Source organism: Ursus americanus, chromosome 3, assembly GCF_024610735.1.
Source record: "Ursus americanus isolate L20-20 chromosome 3, mUrsAme1.1.p, whole genome shotgun sequence".
NCBI lineage: Eukaryota > Metazoa > Chordata > Mammalia > Carnivora > Ursidae > Ursus > Ursus americanus.
The window spans coordinates 7,077,639-7,097,831 of record NC_142129.1 but is presented as its reverse complement, the minus strand read 5'-3'; the positions used below and the strand labels follow the sequence as shown (position 1 = coordinate 7,097,831).

Sequence of the window (20,193 nt, the reverse complement as noted above, 5' to 3'; positions counted from 1 at the left end):
GGTTTTCGATGTAAGGCTCGATGATTCATTAGTTGTGTATAACCAAAGATATTTCTGAGCACTTCTGTGTGCAAGACATGGTGTATACTGTGGAGGGACATTTTAGTGAAAGGAACACATCATTACCATGTAAAGTGATGAAAAACTGAAGTTATTTCGGTTAGTGATAATGCTATGAAAACTTTGCATCAGAGAATCAGGATTGAGTGTTGGGATAGAGAAGGGTGTTGGGCTGTAGGCAGGATGGACAGGGAATGTCTCTCTGAAGAGGTCAAGTCTGAACTGAGCCCTGCATGCCAAGAAAGAGCCAGTCTGTTGATTTTAAGAGTTTAGTTCTCAGGGGAAGCGCTTCGGGACTATAATTCAAAGTGGAAGTTCATTGCCTGTCTCTATAGAGACCACGCGGTACAAATTAGTCAAGTACGGTTGCAGTCGTGTTTTGTATCGGGTGAGCAAATGGAAATGCAGCCATATGCTTTCCAGACCAAAATCCCAAACTCCTCCTTCAACAGTAACATGGGGACTGAATTAAACATTTGAAAGCAGGGCTCTCTTGGATTTTCCAAGGCATGTGATTACCATAATTAACAGGATACAGTGGGTTGGCCTGGGCACCTTGACCCCACACTGTTGATGTGGAAAGCATATTTGTAGTTTCTAGAAAGCCAAATAACAGACGAACAAATAGAATAAAACCACATGCCATCTGGCACCATATCTCTTTTCCTCAAGTAAATTACATATTCTTCCGTCAGAGCAAAGTCTGACTTTTATACATTTTTGAATCCTTCAAAGCACCTTGCCGGGTGCTGGGCACGTAGAAGACACACAAAGGCCCGTGTTTGCCTTAAATTCTCAACCTACACTTGATTTGAAGGGAGGAAGCCCTTCCGTGGTCTCACTCTCCAGCCCCAGCGCGAGCTGCTGTTCGTCCTCCTACCGCACGGGGGCGCGCTGGAAATCCCGCGAGGTGAGGACGAGCCGCTGGAGCGGCTCTTGGCGCGGGAGGGCCGAACTCCCACAATGCACCTTGTATCAACACGGCGCTGGTGGCGGCTTCGAGGAGGGGCAGGGGGCGCCCACCGGACCCGCACGCAGCACGAGGGGTATCAGGTGGGGCCCGGGTGTTGAGCGGCGACTGGCAGCCATGGCGGAGTCGGCGCCTGCTCGGGTAAGGGTGCTCCCGGCCGGATCGCGGGCGCGTTCGGGATGGCGGAGCTCCTGGCCGGGGCGGGGCTCCTGTGGGGCTAGGGGTCCCGGGGCTCCCCGGGCTGCTCTTAGCGAACACCGTTTTCCTCACACGACCCCAGGGCTCTGCCTTCCCCCTCTTGGGCTCCTTCCTCGTCGGGCGGGAGCCCCAGCGACACACACTGTTGCCAAGAAACTTCTCCGAGGCTTGTTTTGTGTTTTTTGTTTTATTTGTATTTTGTTTTTTGTTTTTTTGAGAGATAGAGCGAGAGAGAGAGCGCGAGAGCGAGCGCGCGCACGAGCTGGGGGAGGGGCAGAGGGAGAGATTTTTCTTTTTTCTTCAGAGGGGAGAGAGAGAGAGCGCGAGCCGGGGGCGGGGGGAGGGGCGGTGAAGGAGATTTTTTTTTTTTTTTTTTTTAAAGAGCGCGAGCAGGGGGCGGAGGGGCAGAGGGAGAGAGATTTTTTTTTTTTTTTTAAGAGCGCGAACGGTGGGGGAGAGGGAGCAAGAATCTTTTTTTTTTTTTTTTTAAGAGCCTGCGGGGGGTGGTAGGGGGAGAGGGAGAGAGAATCTTTTCTTTTTTGAGAGAGCTGGGGGAGGGGTGTGGGTTGGGGGAGTGGGGCAGAGGAGGAGAGAGAAAATCTTAAGCAGGCTCCATGCCTATCAGGGACCTGGAATTGGGGCTCCAGCTCATGACCCTGAGATCATGACCTGAGCCAGCATCAGGAGTCAGTGGCTTAACTGACTGAGTCATCTAGGAGCTGGAAAATGTAAAGGATATACGAGGTAAAAGGAAAATTATCCCAAATGTAAAGTCTGAAAATGTAAGAAAAGTATGGTGATTCATGGAAATGGGTAAATCTGAACAAATACTGACTGAATAAGACAGTAATAATCTTTTGTGAAGTTAAAAACAAAGGCAAATTAAAATACGTGGCAGCATTGGTGTAAAAGTTAGAAAGAGATCAGAATTCATTTGTTCAAAGGTCTTACAAATATGCTTCCTGTAACATCTAGGATACTTGCTAAAAGACTAGAAATTGGCTGTAAAGCTTACAAGTTAGAAGGGGAAATAGAATAAGAAAAAAAAATAACCTAAAAGAAGGCAAGAAAGACAAGCACAAAAAAGGCAAAAAATCAATAAAAATAGATCAACAATTACAATAAATGTAAATGGACTAAATGTTCTAGTTAAAAAGCAAGAAGTTGTCACTATATGGTTTGTAAGAGATACAACTAAAAGACAAATGGTTGAACATAAAAGAGTATGAGGGGCACCTGGGTGGTTCAGTCATTAAGCGTCTGCCTTCGGCTCAGGGCGTGATCCTGGCATTCCGGGATGGAGTCCCACATCCGGCTCCTCCGCTATGGGCCTGCTTCTTCCTTTCCCACTCCCCCTGCTTGTGTTCCCTCTCTTGCTGGCTGTCTCTCTCTCTGTCAAATAAATGAATAAAATCTTTAAAAAAATAAAACAGTATGAAAACATATCAGACTAATATAATCAAAAGAAAATTGGTTCAACTGTATTAATATTGCTAGAGATTGAAGGCCACTACTACTTTTGTAATGGTAAGACTCAATTTATCAGCTTGATATGACATTTCTAATATTTTGCATGTAATTATGTAGCCTCAAAATATGTAAAATAAACTGACAGAACTACCAGGAAAACTAGCATAGAAGACTGTAACAATTCCTTTCTACCAAGCAGAAAAAAAATTAAGGTGTAGTGCATCCAATAGAAGTTTCTGAGATTATGGAAATATTCTGCTTTGCACTGTTCAATATAGTCACTAGAAATATATGGCTGTTAAGCACTTGGAATGTAGGTAGTGTGGCTGAGAAACTGAATTTTTAATTCAGTTTTAATTAAGTTAGATTTAAATAGCCATATGTTTCTAGTGGCTTTTAGACAGCACAGATATACATTTTTTTAATCCATGTATCTGTTAATACATAATATCAGTGTATAGGCATACCTCAATTTATTGAGCTTTGCTTTGTTGCACTTTGCAGATACTGTGTTTTGTTTTTTAACAAATTGAAGGTTTTTGGCAACCCTGTGTCAGGTCTCTCAGCTGCCCTTGTCCAACAGCATTTGCTCATTTTGTGTCTTTGTGTCCCAATTTGGTAATTCTCACAATATTTTAAACTTTTTCATTATTATTATATTTGCTATGGTGTTCTGTGACCAGTAATTATGTTTGCTAAAAACTCAGATGATGGTTAGCCTTTTTTTTTCTTTTTTCCAATAAAGTATTTTTTAATTATGGTATGTACATTTTTTTGGATATAATGCTATTGTTCACTTAATAAAACTACAGTATAGTGTAAATTTATATGCACTGGGAAACAAAAAAAATTCATTTTACATGCTTTATTATGATACTTGCCTTATTGTGGTGTTCTGGAACCAAATTTGCAATGTTTCCAAGGTATGCCTGTATAGAGAGATTAATGAAGAAAAAATGAAGAGAGCAAAGGAGCCCCATTAGAAATGAAAGTGTGTTCTGGCAGTTGACTGTAGGCTGGGACCTTAGGTTGGGCTGTGGAACAGAATATCTCCACATGCTTTCTCTGTGTGGCTTGGGATTCTTCAGGTGTTTTCACAGAGCCTGCCTGCCAGTGAGTGATCTGTTCCACTTGACACGGAGTGGAGTAGAGACAAACTGTTCCTGACAAAGCCTTCTTGAATTGCAGATTCATGAGCAAAGTAGATGCTGTCTTAAGACTCTAAATACTGGGATTGTTTGTTGTGTAGTAATTAGTGGTTGGAACAAGTACCTAGGGAATATGTTAAAATATTGAAAGATATTTAAAAATACCTTAAAAAAGGAGTGGCAGACTGTGTATGGATACATTTATCTATGGATTGGATGCAGACAAAATCTCTAAAGATATTTTTGTGAGACTGTTTTTTTTTTTTTAGATTTTATTTATTTATTTGACGGAAAGCACAAGCAGGGGGAATGGCAGGCAGAGGGAGAGGGAGAAGCAGGCTCCCCGCAGAGCAGGGGGAACCTGATGTGGGCCTCCATCCCAGGACCCCAGGACCATGACCTGAGCCAAAGGCAGAGCCACCCAGGTGCCCGTGAGACCTTTCAAGTGTATAAAGAATATCAACATCCAGTATAGTCAAGATAATCCTCTAAAACAAGGAGGTAGGACTTGTTTTACCAAATATCAATAATTATTTTTTAAAAAGCTATGGTGGTTAAAACTGTAATATTGGGAAGGCAATATGAAAAATACCCTACAGAGCAAGACTAGAGATCCCAGATGCAGATTGCCATGTATGAAAATTTGATTCACTACAGAGATAGCATTACAAATCTTTGGGTAAATTGATGGATTTTTCACCATGTAATATTAGATCTATTGAGTTCCCATATGAAAATTTAGCCCTGTACCATACACAAATACCAATTCTAGTTGAGTTACTCAAATGTGAAAACAAAACCATGAAGTGTTTAAAAGACAGTATTGTGGGATATCGATATTTTTTTTCACCTGACCCAGAAGTTCAAATCATAAAAGAATTCTGATGAAACTCAACTACAATAATTTTTTTAAGGATTTTATTTATTTATTTGACAGCGAGAGAGCACAAGCAGGGGGAACAGCAGAGGGAGAGGGAGAAGCAGGCTCCCCGCTGAGCGGGGAGCCTGATGTGGGGCTCAGTCCCAGGACCCTGAGATCATGACCTGAGCCAAAGGCAGATGCTTAACCATCTGAGCCACCCAGGCGCCCCTACATTAATTTTTTAATAAAAAAATAATTAAGTGAATTTTTAAGATGATGCATAAAGAGAAAATGTTTGCAACACGTATAGCATGGATAAAGATTAGTATCCAGAATTGTCAGAAATTCTGAGATAGAAAGGAAGTCACATAACCCAAAAGATAAACGGATAAAAGACTTGAGCTGGTAGTTTACTGAAGGAATTTGAATGGCCAATATATACTTAAAAGATGCTTACCCTTGTTAGTAATCAAGGAAAATGTAGATGGAAACCACGATGACATATTTCAGACCTCCATGAGGGACAAAATTTTAGTCTGACGGTAGCAAGTATTGACATAGTTGAGAAACATCCGGAATACTTAGGTACTTCTGACAGGCGTGAAATTTGTACAACTACTTTAGAAAACATTTGGCATTATTTACTGAAGTTCAAGTTGTGTATATATTCTGTTAGCCTACAATTCCTTCCTAGGACTATACCCTCAGGAAACTTACCCATGTCTGCTAGGAGCCATGTACAGTCCTGTTCGTTGTAGCACTATTTGTAATTACAAAGATGGGGACACATCAGTAGTGGAATGGAAAAGTAAATTGTGATAGTGTCACAGCGGAATATTATGCAGAAGTGGAAATTAATTACAACCATCTGCAGCAGCAGGATATTCTCAGGAGTTGTGGAAGAAGGATTCCATTTATATAAAGTCCTAAGATAGGCAAAACTAAAATAACCCATATTGTTCTGGGGAAAAAAAGCATTTGGTGAAAATGTGAAAAAGATTGCTAGTGAAAAATCAAATTCAGGATAGTAGTTACTTTAGGGAGTTGTACAGAGGATTTCAGAGGTGATATTTGTATAACTGAGTGGTAGTTAATGAAGATTTGTTGCCGTTACCTGGTACATCTTATGTATTGTGTAAGTTTTCTTTTTTTTAACTATTCAATATTAAAAAATCATGGTATCTCAGAAGTGAACTTAAATATTGTCTAGTCCACCTTAGATACCACTTTAGAATGTTATTTATTTAGTTTTTCACTCCAGCAGATTGAAGGTTTCTTAGCAACAGGGACCGTGTCTTAATGGTGACAGGTTTCAGACCATAGTGGCAGGCCCATTGTATGATACTTGATCTGACAGTATGATAGAATATCCGAGCAGGACTGCCCCAGAAAATTCAGAAGTTGGGCAATGTAAGTGTACTTTTTATATTTCTTATTGCCATCAGGAATACTCTTAAACATGGACTTTATGTAAAAAAAATACATGTTTATTGAAGAAGTCAAACAAGCAATAGTTTACAAGGAAAGATTAAAATATCTCTTTCTCATCTCCCTGAGGTAAGTCATGTTAACAGTTTAGTTTGGTGAATATCTTTCTAGACCTTTTTGTGGGCTGAAACAAACATGCACTCATGTATTTTCTCTTCTTTAGGAAAATGGGATCATAGTAAATATATTTCCCTAAAAGTTAGATTTTTAATCAGCATGATATGATGAGAACTCTTCCAAACCATACATACAGGTCTAACTCATTATTTTTAAAGGTACTATAGTGTCATTTTTGGTTGTGCCATAATTTATTTAACTATTCCTTTATGAATAGACCCCGAGATTATTTCCAAACTTTGAATTTTTAAAGAATATTACCAGTAATCATCTGTGTATGGGTGTTAGTAAGTAATACCATTTGTTTTTTATAAGATAGAGTCCCAGAAGTGGGATTGCTAGGTGAAAGGGTTTTTAGTGACTTTTATGACATTTCCCTCCATAAAGTTTGTAGTATTTTTCATTCCTTCCAGGAATGTTAATGAAAGTGCCAGTTTTATATCCTAGTCACCTCTGAATGTAGTTTCGTATCCCTGTTTTTCAAGTGTGTCAGCCTGGTGGGTGAAAAGTGGTTTCCCTTGGTTGTATTTGCACTCCTAAGTGCTTCTTGACCACCTGCATTTCTGCTCTCATAATTACTGAGAGTTTGCAGTTTTATTTGGGATTATTTTTTTTCTTTCCATTTTATACTTTGTTTAGAAATGTCCTCTCCCTGTTTGTTTTTACCCTTTGTTTATGGCATCGTTCATGGCAGCTAACATTTTTTTCTATCTTGATACTCTCAGTCGTGCTTACTAAGATAATTTACATAGAGTAAAATTCACTTTTCAGGCATATGGTTGAGTGAGCTTTGATAAATGTGCAGCCACCATCATAATACCAAAATATAGAATATTTCCATCATCTCAGAAAGTGTTCTTTTGCATTCACTCTCCTTCCCCCACCCCCAGCCCCTGGCAACCACTGATTTTTTTTTTTTTTTTAAGATTTTATTTATTCGTTTGAGAGAGAGAGACAGCACAAATGGGGAGAGGCAGAAGAAGACTCCCAGCCAAGTTGGGAGCCCGACATGGGGCTCGATCCCAGGACGCTGGGATAATGACCTGAGCTGAAGACAGACGCTTAACCATCTGAGCCACCTGGGTGCCCCTACTGATCTGTTTTCTGTCCCTACAGTTTTGTCTTTCCTGAATGTCGTGTAAATGCAATAGAATAGGTCGCATTTTGTGTCTGGTTTCTTTAACATAGCATAATGATTTTGAGATCCATGTTGTTAGGTGTATCAATAATTTGTTCCCTTCTTACTGCTAATGTATGCTTGATACATTAATTATTAATATATTAATAATGTAACAGTATTGTATGGTGTACACCCTAAGGCTGCTGTAACGAAGTATTGCAGATTGAGGGGCTTACACACCAGAAGTGTACTGTCTTACAGTTCTAGAGGCTGGAAGTGTGAAATCAAGGTGTCCGCAGACTTGATGCCTTCTGAGGGCCACGACAGAGAATCTGTTCCAGACTTCTCTCATAGCTTCTGGTGGCCCCATGCATTTTCTGGGTGGCTCAAATGGTTAAGCATCTGACCAGAATTCTTGGTCAGAATTCTGACCTTTGCCTCCATTGTCACATAGTTGTCTTCTCCCTGTGTGTGTTCACATCGTCTTCCCTAAGTGCACTTCTGTGTCTGTCCAGATCTCTCCCCTATTTTATAAGGACACCAAATCATATTTGATTAGAGCCCATATGATGACCTCATTTAACTTGATTACCTCTGTAAAGATTCTTCTCTCCAGATCAGATCACATTCTGAAGTACCGGGGGTTGGGACTTCAACATACCTTTTTGGGGAAATAAAATTCAACCCATAACATATGGATGAACCGTGATTTGTTTATTGATTCGCCAGTCGATGGACATTTGAATTGTTTCCATCTCAACAGATAGTTTAAAACAGAAGAAGCAGCTTGATTTAACACCTCTCTTCTGCCTTTTGCTTAGTGCTTAGATCCTGACCCACCTTCCTGTGCCAAGCAAGCAACAAAATGCTGGGCCGCAGAAAGGCTAATGAGGCTTGAAAAAGCTAGAGATGAGCGACTGAAAGTGAAAAGCAGAACATGGGATGAAAGGAGCTTGTCCAACAATCTGATGTTCTGTTTTGTTTCATTTGTATTTATCTTTTACATTAAACTTTTATTCAAATCCTTTTTGGGGGGATAGTTAAACTTTATTTATTTATTTATTTATTTATTTATTTATTTTAAAAGATTTTATTTATTTATTCGACAGAGATAGAGACAGCCAGCGAGAGAGGGAACACAAGCAGGGGGAGTGGGAGAGGAAGAAGCAGGCTCACAGCGGAAGAGCCTGATGTGGGGCTCGATCCCATAACGCCGGGATCACGCCCTGAGCCGAAGGCAGACGCCCAACTGCTGTGCCACCCAGGCGCCCCTGGGGGGATAGTTAAACTTTAAATCCACGTGTTTCAATAATGAACTGACTGAGTTGAGTCACTGGAGTAGGTCATGGCCAAGCTTACGTGTTCGTTTCTGTGCCATGTGGGTTCATTTTGTCCCGTTTCTCCAGACACTAAGTCCTGGCCCCAGCAGTTCTTTCACAGCTCTTTCCTCTCAGTGTCTTGGTCTCAGTGTCCTTGTGGATAGAGAAGCAGCCTTGAAGAAAGTGTATGCCATATAAAAGAACCAGAAGCTTTGGGGGTTGAGGACTGAAATGAACATGCAGTGAGTGATACATGGGGGTCAAAGGGAGCTGTGGGGAGACTCCCCACATGTTGACGTTAGTAATGTTGAGCTTCAGCTGTAGTGATTTTCCTCCTCAGGGACAGATCATAAAAATGAACCGTGTAAGGAAAATATCAGTAGGCTTCATCAAATCATGTCTGTAATCATTTATAAAGGATTCAGTTGGTGTTATTCACTCTACTAGCTGCTTGGGTGCAGAGGTAAATGAGTTGAGCCCTATAGGGCCTGCTGAGGAATTGTGTCTTTGTTTGTCTTGGAGAATATGCCAGGTGTGAAGTGCAGGTAATAAGACATTATGTACAATATGATTTCAACTTTGTGGAAAAACCTACTAAGTTAAAAGATTAAAAAAAGCTTAGAGAAATACACCAGAATTCTAATAGCTTTTTTCATAATGGTGGTATTTCACATAACTTTTTCTTTCTACTTTTTAGTATTTTCTTATCATACTGTACGTGTGTGTAATTTGCAGTATCAGAATATAAAAGAGTCTGCTTTAAAAAAAAAGTAGAAACTAGGTAATTCTAAGCACTCTTGGACCTACTGGACCCATAGTTTTCTTTACCTGATGTTTGGAAGCGACACCGACTGACCCTGTGTCTGATTCTTCATTCAGCACAGGAGGAAACGCCGCTCCACACCTTTGACTTCTTCCACACCGCCCCCACAAGCGACAGAGAAAAGCTCTTACTTGCAGACCACAGAGCTCTCGCTGTGGACCGTGGTGGCTGCCATTCAAGCCGTGGAGAAGAAGATGGAGTCCCAGGCCGCCCGGCTGCAGAGCCTGGAGGGGCGGACGGGGACGGCCGAGAAGAAGCTGGCTGACTGCGAGAAGACGGCCGTGGAGTTCGGGAACCAGCTGGAGGGCAAGTGGGCCGTGCTGGGGACCCTGCTGCAGGAGTACGGGCTGCTCCAGAGGCGGCTGGAGAACATGGAGAACCTGCTGAGAAACAGCAACTTCTGGGTCCTGCGGCTGCCCCCGGGTAGCAGTGGAGAGGTCCCTAAGGTAGTCCCCTTGGGAATTGAAGGTTAGCCTAGGGCGCCTGGTGGCTCAGTCAGTTAAGCGTCTGCCTTCAGCTTGGGTCATGATCCCGGAGTCTTGGCATCGAGTCCTAGTTTGGGCTCCCTTCTCAGCAGGGAGTCTGCTTCTCCCTCTGCCCTTCACCCTGCTTGTGTTCTCTCTTGCTCACTCTCTCTCAAATAAATAAATAAAAATCTTAAAAGAAAATGTCACCTGTGAGCAACCTCTTTAAAACAAACAAACAAAAGACCCTAAATGGGGAGCCCTCCCCTTTATTATTTAAGATTCTGAGTTGCTGGCTTTTCTTTCATGACTATGACGGGAGACACTCATTGTACGACATTTGTGATTTCAGGTGTCCAGGTCACTTGAAAATGATGGAGTCTGTTTCTCAGAGCAGGAATGGGAAAATCTGGAGGACTGGCAGAAGGAGCTCTATAGAAATGTGATGAAGAGCAACTATGAGACTTTGGTCTCTCTGAGTAAGTAACACTTTTCTCTGGAGAATTCTCTTTCAGACATCTTTACATCCCTGGCCGAGTAGCTTGTGACTCAGACTACACCTGTGATTCTAGTTGGCTTTGGGTCCTCTGTTGGTCTCGGCTGGGTTGAGAAATGGGAGTCTCCAAAAAAAAAAAGGAGAGAGAGGAAGAGAGAGGGAAACAAAACGTAAGAGATTCTTAACGATAGAGAACACAGGATTGATGGAGGGAGGTGGGCAGGGGGATGGGCTAGATGTGTGATGGGCGTTAAGGAGGGCACTTGCGTTGAGCACGGATTAGTTATATGTAAGTGATGAATCACTAAATTCTGAAAAAATATTACACTATATGTTAACTAACTAGAATTTAAATAAAAATTTGAAAAATAAGAAAAAAGAAATGGGGAGTCTTTAGGTCCTCAATTCATGAAGACTTTTGGAAAGGTCTTGGTGTTGTATATTATTACTTTTCTGTGGTCACATAGTTCTTGATAATATTTACTAGTAGAAAAGATGTCATCATTATAGTGTAATGTGTATTGTAGTGTAATGTGACCAGGGTTCCTCATACTGTTTTTAATACTTAAAACTGTTTGACAGGAAATCCTTTGTTACCTGAGATGAGGCAGGCAGCACAAGTTAACCAAAAAATTTTTCTTGGCCTTGGCTGGAATTACATTCAGTCCCTGTGAGCTCAGTGTCTATTTTGTGTTAATTAGAAGTGCTGCTTAATAGATGTACATCTTTATATATAAAATATTAGCTGTTAGATTTTGGTAGACAGAATCTTTTTTTTTTTTTAATATTTTATTCATTTATTGGAGAGAGAGATTGAGCATGGGGAGGAACAGAGGGAGAGGGACAGACAGACTGCATGGAGCCTGTCGTGGGGCTCAACCCTACAACCCTGAGACCATGACCTGAGCCAGAACCAGGTGTCGGGCACTCAACCGACTGAGCTACCCAGGGACCTCTGACAAAATCTTTTAACACTGAGGTCCATGGAGGAGTGTCAAAAAGGCCAGTGTGACTGGAGCAGAGAAGGAAATAGCAGAGGGGAGTCTGTGACGTGGGCCGAGTTCTGTGCTCTGCTAGTGGCTTTTTCTTAGTCTGTCCCAGCTGGGGATAATGGTGCCCCCTCACCTCACAGTGTGTCAACGTGGGTGAAATGAGATACGCTGAAAGGAAGCGGCACTTGAGACCATGTACGAGTGAGGGCGGGGTGGTGCGGAAAAGGGAGTGGGCTGGGGAGCCTGACTGCCGGAGCCACGGTGACTAATGAAGGAGCGTCGGAGGCAGCCGCTGACTGAGGAGATGTTTTGAATTGGCTCTCATTTCCCAGTTGTCCCAAGCTGCCACTGGCGGGAAAGTGGGAAGAACAGTAGTCTTTTAATCTTTTGAACTTTTAATATGAACCCCATGACATTGGTCACCTTGCTCATTGGCAACTGACCAGTGCGCAGTGTGCTTTTACTATCTCCTGGGCTCACACTGCCTATTCCAACCCAGAGGTCCTTGGCCAGCCAGAAGGAGAAGCGGAATTGGGTGCAGGGATGCTGGGTGACTTGGAGGAGGAAGGTCCTGGTGATGTCCACCCAGGTGAGTGGATCCAGAATATTCCATCCCTCTCTCCACTCCCTGCAGCCTATAATGAGCTTCCCCACTGCTAAACTGCCAAACACTGATTATCAGCAACCTTATCTGGTATTATTTATTTTAGATTTCTTTATGGTTTTTGTAAGTTCACCTACATATATGCATCTTCATTTATTACCACCAGGGAGTCCTTAAGTGTTGTGACCATATCCTACTTCATGTCTACGCTACTGTACAGAATAGAGTAGCTCTAGTGAAAACCTGCTGGAGATTGAGGTTGGTCAGATCTTAGGAGTGAAGCTGTCTGGGTGAGAGGGAGGCAGAGCATTTATAAGCCAGGTATTTGGGGGGAATGTGCAGGAAGACTGGGGCTGGATACATGAATATTTAAGCATTAGGTTTAAGGGTGGTTGGTGTTTTTGTTTTTTAATCGTTCACATTTATTATTTTTAAACTCTTAAATTAGTATAGTTATAGTATATTTTGCCATTTTTTACAGGAATTGAATACACATTTATGGACAGCCTTAGAGAACTATCATTTATAACATCGTTCTAGAAAAATAATCTGTTCAGATTTCTCTACCTGAAAATGGGTTTAGTTTTTCAGGTCTTAGAACCCAGTGTCCTTCTCCAAATTGCCTACTGCCCTTATCCTGGGGTGCTTTGATTTGAGCTCTTCTGAAATTCACAGGTGTTTGTTTAGCTCTGAAGAAACCGACAGTGCCAGAATGTGATCTTTTTTGTTGGTCTTTCTCTCGGCAGCAGAAGGGGTTATGATCAAGCAGGAGATACAGTATGCTCAGGAAGGCTCTGCGGATCTTCCTGGAGAGTTCTCTGGCATTGCTGAAGAGCAGGCTTTCCTGAGCCCAGAACATGCTGAACTCTGGGATGGTCAGGGTGGTTCTGTCCTCTTGGATTCAGGCCCCGGGGACACTCACCTGGAGGATCCCATTGAGGGCAGTAGAGACCCTAGCAGTGGCAGAACTCTGAGCTGCCCGCCAAAGCAGAAACCTAGTAGGCAGGTGCATCTGGGTCAGGAGTGCGGGCAGGGTCTAAAGCTGAAAAGGGACGCTTCTGGCCCCTATGAATGTTCCGAGTGTGAGATCAGCTTCCACTATAAACAGCAGCTAGCTACACATCTGCAGACCCACTCAGGGTGGGGGACTTACACATCGTCGGAGCCAGAGGAGAGCCTTAGACCCAGGCCGCAACTTAAGCCCCAGTCCAAGAGGGCAAAGCTGCATCAGTGTGATGTGTGCATGAGGAGCTTCAGCTGCAGGGTGAGCCTGGTGACCCACCAGCGCTGCCACTTGCAGGAGGGGCCCAGTGCTGGCCACTGTGTCCAGGAGAGGTTCTCGCCCAACAGCCTGGTTGCCCTGCCTGGCCACATCCCTTGGAGGAAAAGCCGGAGTTCCCTCATCTGCGGTTACTGTGGCAAGAGCTTCAGCCATCCGTCTGATCTGGTGCGGCACCAGCGCATCCACACGGGCGAACGGCCCTACAGCTGCTCCGAGTGTGAGAAGAGCTTTGTCCAGAAGCAGCACCTTCTGCAGCACCAGAAGATCCACCAGCGGGAGCGGGGCGGGCTGGCCCTGGAGCCCGGGAGGCCCAATGGCCTGCTTTAAGAGTGCCAGCCCCTTATCCGTCCGGGGGGGGGCAGAAGGGGCTGGCATTGGTCCCCCCGAAGAGACACTGTGCAGTCAGGGACTGACTGCTTCCTGAGGAGAGTCACTTTGATTTGCCTTCCCTTGGCTAAGACCAGGCCCAGCCCAGAGGCTGTCCTTTGAACTGTGGAAGCGGAGGAGTTCGGGGCCACTCCTCTCTCTGCTGTCTCTACCCTGCTGTGGAGCTTGTTGTCTCTGGCACCTTCAGGTCTTCAGTTTTCCCATCGGGGCTGATATTCGTGGGCTGGGGTTGGCTCTCTGACCCTGCAGGGACTGGTGGCTGGTTCCAGGTCCTGTCCCAGCATTTCAGGTCTCCCCGTGAGGTTGGGTCAGGTCAGTGGAGCAAGCAGGTATGTGGAAGAGCTCTGGGACGCATAACCCTCTCTTTCCTCTTCTTTTGTAGTCTCTTTGTTAAAAATAAGTAGAAGAAATAATTTAAGTGACTGCTTACCCTGTTCTGAGGAAACTTTTTTGGAATTAGATTTTAGTTGATTTAAAAAAATACAGTCTGACACTTGTTTTTTTTAATTTCCAGCATTGTAGAAGTTGTTCCTAACATGGGGACTGGGCCTACCCTCTACGAGGGATTTGTTTATGGGGCTCTTTTAGCCCATCCACACTTAGTTAGGTCAGATATCGGGGGCAGAGTGCTGAGCTCCTTGTGGTGGTCCTTGTTCATATGGGGCTAACTGAAACCAGAGGAGCAAGAGGAGGAGAGTGGTAGGGAAGACCCCAAAACCCCTGCTGAGAATGAAGAGTCCTGTGACAGAGCCAAGAACGTGCTGCTGCTGCTCGGGAATCCAGGTTTCTCACCATCATCCTCTTCCCCTTCCGACGTGGTCCTCGCTGGGTTCTGCTGCCGCCCAGGGTAGAAGACTGCTGCGTTACTTCGGTTGTCTGACTTGTTCCAGTGGGTATTGGAGTTCGTTCTTAATACACCAGTTGTTTCTTGAGATTGTGTAGATTACACATTTTCCAAATTAGTTCTGGGATTGACTGTTCCAGAGGTGATGGAGAAAAAGCACAAAAATGCTTGTTTTTCAGGAGTGTTGAATGCCTGCCCCACTGTTGTTTGGGGAGATGGGAGTGGGCTTCTGGGTCCGATGTGAATGTCCCCTTTGATGATTTACAGTTGCCTAGAATAAAACTTGGTACTAGCAAAAATAAAAACAAAACTCATGTTGGATATTTTTCTCCCTTTGTCAAGAATACCAAGGTGGAGGAGGTGGCAGACGTGGAGCAGTGACAGAGGCCTGAAGTCCCAGTCTGACCTGCATTTTTACTTAAATTTAGGACAGATGAGCAGAGGGCATGTATGAGAGTATTCTTGGGACCCTGTGTGTGGTGGTCGAGGGCTGCAGACAGTCTGGGTGTTGGTTGTTGGAGATGGTAGGAAGGTAGGGCAGGTAAGCTATGGTATGCGCCGGGGACTACTGGGTAGCACTTACGGATATTGGCTTAGAGAAATGTATAATGCTGAGTGGGAAATGTAAGAGATTGAATGAGATATCTATGTCAATACTATTTATGTACATTAAAAATGTACATACACAAAACAAAACATTTGGCAAGAACATGTAGAAACCCAAAGTTAAACCTTAAAGGCATTACAGTTGCCTGTGGGAGCGGCGAGTGGGATATAGGAATAAAAAGGAATAAATAAAATAAATAGATAAAAGTAAACTTGGGTCCTTGTAGTATGGGATTGTCTTGGTGGAGCAACTGAGCATGGAGGGAAATTGTAGGGCAGGCACAGTGCTCAGCTGAGGTGTTCAGCTTCACTAGATGTAGGACAACCTAAGGAGCTACTCTCCTAAATTCCTTCTATATTCTCCTCGCCTCAAACTTTTGCTCATAGATTCCCCTATACCTCATCCTTGATTATTTTGATGTCCCAATTGAGTGGTGTGTATGTATATATGTATTATGTATTTAGAGAGCATGAGTGGGAGGGGGAGAGCACGAGGAAGAGGGAGAAGGAATCTCAAGCAGACACCGTGCCAGGCGTGGAGCCTGATGCAGGACTCATCTCATTTGACCTGAGCCAAAACCAAGAGCCAGATGCCCAGCCGGCTGAGCTACGCAGGTGCCCCCCAACTGAGTGTTTTAATGTGACCAGTCTTTGTTTTGCATTGTGGGGAGAAAAACAAAGTACAGGATAGGATTCTGGTTCTCTGGCAATGTTGTTTTCCTTGAGGCAGGAGAATAAGTGCATTAGGCAGTTGGACCTCAGTAATGGCTAATATTTACTGAGCGTTCAATGTGTGAGGCACTCCTTTTAAAATGGATTTATTCCTCACATAACCCTATGTGGTGGGTATGATTATATTCCATTTTACACACGAGATGTGGGAAGCATTCTGAGAGGCGAAGTAGCAGGTGGTGGTGGCTGGGAACCCAGGCCATCTTGCCTTAGATCCTGTACACTTGACCATGGGTGCTGTTGCTTCTGGTTGACCACACTCAGGCACTTCGGGTCCAGGCTGGATTTTGAGTCCTTGTTACCCAAAGTGTGGACCGTGGGCCAGCAGTATCGGCATATCTTGGGAGCTTGGTGGAAATGCAGACTCAGACCCACTGAATCAGAATCTGGAGATGTGTTTTAAAGATTTTACTCAAGTGAGAGGGAGAGGAGTATGGGGGAGAAGCAGAGGAAGAAGCAGACTCCCTGCCGAGCAGGGAGCCCAACATGGGGCTCAATCCCTGGACCCTGGGACCATGACCTGAGCTGAAGGCAGATGCTTAACCACCTGAGCCACCCAGGTGCCTCAGAATCTGGAGATTTTAACAAGATCTCCAGATTAGTCTCTCTACACAGAAATACCTTCTTGAGAGAGAAAAAAATATCAACCTCCTTCCTGCTTTAACTGTCCATCAAAAGCCAGCTCTGCTAGGTGCTGAGAAGGAAACAGGGAGTGGAGCTATCTGAAGGATAGAGATGATCAAGTTAGGTTAAATCAACACGAGGAAGAATTAAATGCCAAACATTAGTGACTCCAATCTGTGTATCTTCCTGTTCCTACAGGTAGGGTCCTGATCATTACGCACCTAAACTCTCCAATAACCCAACTGCTCTCCTACCCGTAACCACATCCTTTTTGCTACGAGTTAATGTCCTGTCCCACGAATTGGGACATGGGCTCTCCTCCAAGACTTATAAGGATGTGACTGGCTACTGGTAAAGAGCAAGCTTTTTAGTATAGAACTTACACTTTGACAGACCTAACCTGCTCCGAATTTTTTCACATTTCACTGTCTGTGCTGCTGCCACGTCGGGCTTGCTGCCATTTAGTGAATAAGCCATGCTTTCCATTTTCCAGGAATTCCCTTCTCTGTGAACCAAATTCTATTTTAAACTCAGTTTATAAGCCCCCTTCTTTTTTTTTTTTTTAAGATTTTATTTATTTATGTGACAGAGAGACAGCCAGCGAGAGAGGGAACACAGCAGGGGGAGTGGGAGAGGAAGAAGCAGACTACCAGTGGAGGAGCCTGATGTGGGACTCGATCCCGGAACGCCAGGATCACGCCCTGAGCCGAAGGCAGACACTTAAGGACTGCGCTACCCAGGTGCCCCTATAAGCCCCCTTCTATGAAAGCTTCCCTCATTTGTCTTTTTTATTCAACAAATACATATCAAACACCTGATACCTAGGCACTGTTTTAAACACTTGGGATACATAAGTGTACAAAACAGGTCTTTGCCCTAGTTGAATTTATATTCTATCAAAATCTGTCTCCTCCCTGTGCTGCACATTTGCATAACCCTTTCCCAGACTAGTGCAAGATTCCATTGTTCGTGTGTGCACTCATAAGCGAGTAGCCCCCACGTGCAAGGCCTGCAAGGGGCGTACACAGTTAAGTGCGAGATCTTGCTCTTGGGTTTACAGGCTGTTAAGGGAATCTAAAACAATTAGAAAATTACATGTCTCAAGTGAGGCTATAGGTCTGAATTCAGAGAACAATTATATTTAGTTGCGAGGTGTTGGGGAAGACTGAGAGGTGACTTTCGAACTGGACCTTTAAGGTTGGGAAGAAGGACATTGTAGTTGGAGCAACAAGAGCAAGAGGGCATTAAATCCTTTGATTTGGCTGGAGGATAGGATGTGAGAAGGGGAGTAGTGGGAGATGTGGTTGGAAAGATAGGTTGGGATCGGGTTAAGGAGTTTGGATTTTATTGAGTTAGTAATGGAGAGCTGAGAGTGAGCAAAAGGGTGACCTGATTCTAGCTGTGATTTGGGAATAAACCTAATGAGAGTTCTATCATGTTTTTGTTTTTGGTTGGGGTGGGGGATGTTAGGGGGTTTCTGACACCAACAAGAGCCAACGAGGACTTGACTGGGTGCAGCTGCAGCGGGGAAGAGAACCACAGACAATGATGGATGGACAAGACCGTCAAGGCAGGATCCACAGGATGTCATGCTTTTTGAACAGGGACCAGACTCCACAGCTCTGCACACTGGGGCTTTGCACATTGATGCTCACCACATTTGTTGAATGAACATGTATAATGGCTATTCACAGAATAGGGGGCTCAGTATTGTCTGAACTAGGGAAAGCTCCATGGAGGAAAGGGGACTTGGTTTTACTTCTGGTCTTCTCTGCTAATGCTTACTTTCCTAATGCTTTATAACTCTGGGTAGGTCCGCTTTCTAATCTAAATTACATGCCTGGAAATTGGGGGGGGGTGTTCTAGGCATTCTTTCTCCAAGCTCCCCTTATGTCTTCGCTGAGAACGTGCTTGGTCTGGACACTAGCACCTGAGTATCTTGACCCCACTTGAGTGACCCTAGGTGGTGTTTTTTGGCCCTCAACTTCTGAGGATACCACCTTCTGCAGGAGAGGCTTGGTGATGGGCTGTTTCAGTGACCTGCACCTTGGAGTCACCCCTGTTCCTCCAGGGTCTGCACCTCCACTTGGGAAATCCAGTGTCAGCTCACCAAGAGGTTATTCAGGCTCAGGAGATCTTATCCAAAAAAGAGCAAACACAGGAAACTTAATAATTAAGGATGTAAGTAATTCGAGCTATACCAGGCTGGTCTGCTCAGCAAACCACGTCATGGTGTAAAGGTTTTGTGCTTTTTGTTTAAAATATTTATAAGATCAGAGTATGGGAATGGGAGGCAGCTGTAGGAACGTGATAAACAGTGTTTCTCACAGTGTGATCACCATGCCAGTAGAATCAGCACCACCTGGGAACTAGTTAGAAATGCAAATTCTGGCCACCGCCACCCCCTCCAGCCGCAGACCCGGACACTGATACAGGTGCCCTACAGTCTGTTGTAACAAGCACACCAGGGGTGCATGATGCACACTGAAGTCTGAGTACTGCTGACTTAAAAAAACTTTCTAAAAATCAAAGACAGCTATCAAAAAGTAGAGCACTACTCCCTGAACAGTTTGTTAAATACTAATGTTTTCTTCCTCTCCAATCCATTTTCCAGACTCTTTGCACTGGGCATTAAATCTTACAAGCTCACAACTTACCAGTATTTTATAATCCTTAATACTTTAGTCTGATCGACCCCCCTGAGATCCTAAGGATGCCCCTAATGCTTTCAGCACACATTTGTAAGTTATTCGGTTGGGTTATTTCAACAAAGATCTCCACAAGAATGATGCTATATATTGATTGTATTTCTTAAAGTAAACTTCCCAAGCTTGCCCTCACGTCTAGGGGTGCACCTTACTTGGAGAAGGTATCAGTTTCTTTATTATATGTCAGTTGACCATGCTTTTGCTTGGATCAGATAGATGGGCAAATAATTTTCTCCCCTTCCTCCAAAAGGAGAAAATACTAAAAAAAGAAAAACTGCAGAATAATTTCTCCAGAAGTTTATAGGCTCTAGGCTCTAAGACTAGGTATGAACGTGAAATTCAGGAAAGATAGAATATAAAACTTAAACTGCATATAGCATGTTTTACTTTATATTCAGTGGTTAACTCTGGTTTTCCAAAGTAAGGCTCTTGGGTTACAGATGAGGAAGATGGGTCCCAGCTTGAGTGGTTTATTCGAGATGTGTCAGGGTCTGAATTAAGTGTTGAATTTACTCTTGCTGCACTCTCAGCCTGGAGCCAAAGCTACAGAAGATCCCCGCCTGGTGGCTGATGTGCAAGTGGAGACTGGGTGTGGCATAGAAGGCTCCAAAGGGCTCGGAGAAGCATCCCTGAGCAGTGTCTGCTGGGGAAGTAAGTCCCCGGGGAAAGGAGGAGGAGACCCAGGATTCCCAAAGGGGATTTGGGGAAGGGAGAGAGAGGTTTTGTTTTGTTTTTTTGTTTTTAATGAAATAATTTTTTCCTGAGGTCTGTTCTGGGAAACTAGTTTTATTTATTTTTTAAAGATTTTATTTATTTGAGAGAGAGTGAGCGAGGGAGAGCACAAGCAGGGAGGAGACAGAGAAGCAGGCTCCCTGTTGA

The 20,193-nt window shown here is 43.8% G+C and overlaps 1 protein-coding gene across 1 annotated transcript; it reads left to right on the top strand.

Moving 5' to 3' along the window:
* Nucleotides 1-1,068: 1,068 nt before the first annotated feature.
* Nucleotides 1,069-14,965, top strand: ZNF212 (zinc finger protein 212). Its single transcript, XM_045792391.2, has 5 exons — nucleotides 1,069-1,171; nucleotides 9,632-10,021; nucleotides 10,392-10,518; nucleotides 12,027-12,116; nucleotides 12,878-14,965. Exons 1-5 carry the CDS (start codon nucleotides 1,148-1,150, stop codon nucleotides 13,738-13,740), a joined length of 1,494 nt encoding a protein of 497 aa, XP_045648347.1. The 5' UTR covers nucleotides 1,069-1,147; the 3' UTR covers nucleotides 13,741-14,965.
* The last annotated feature ends 5,228 nt before the right edge of the window (nucleotides 14,966-20,193 follow it).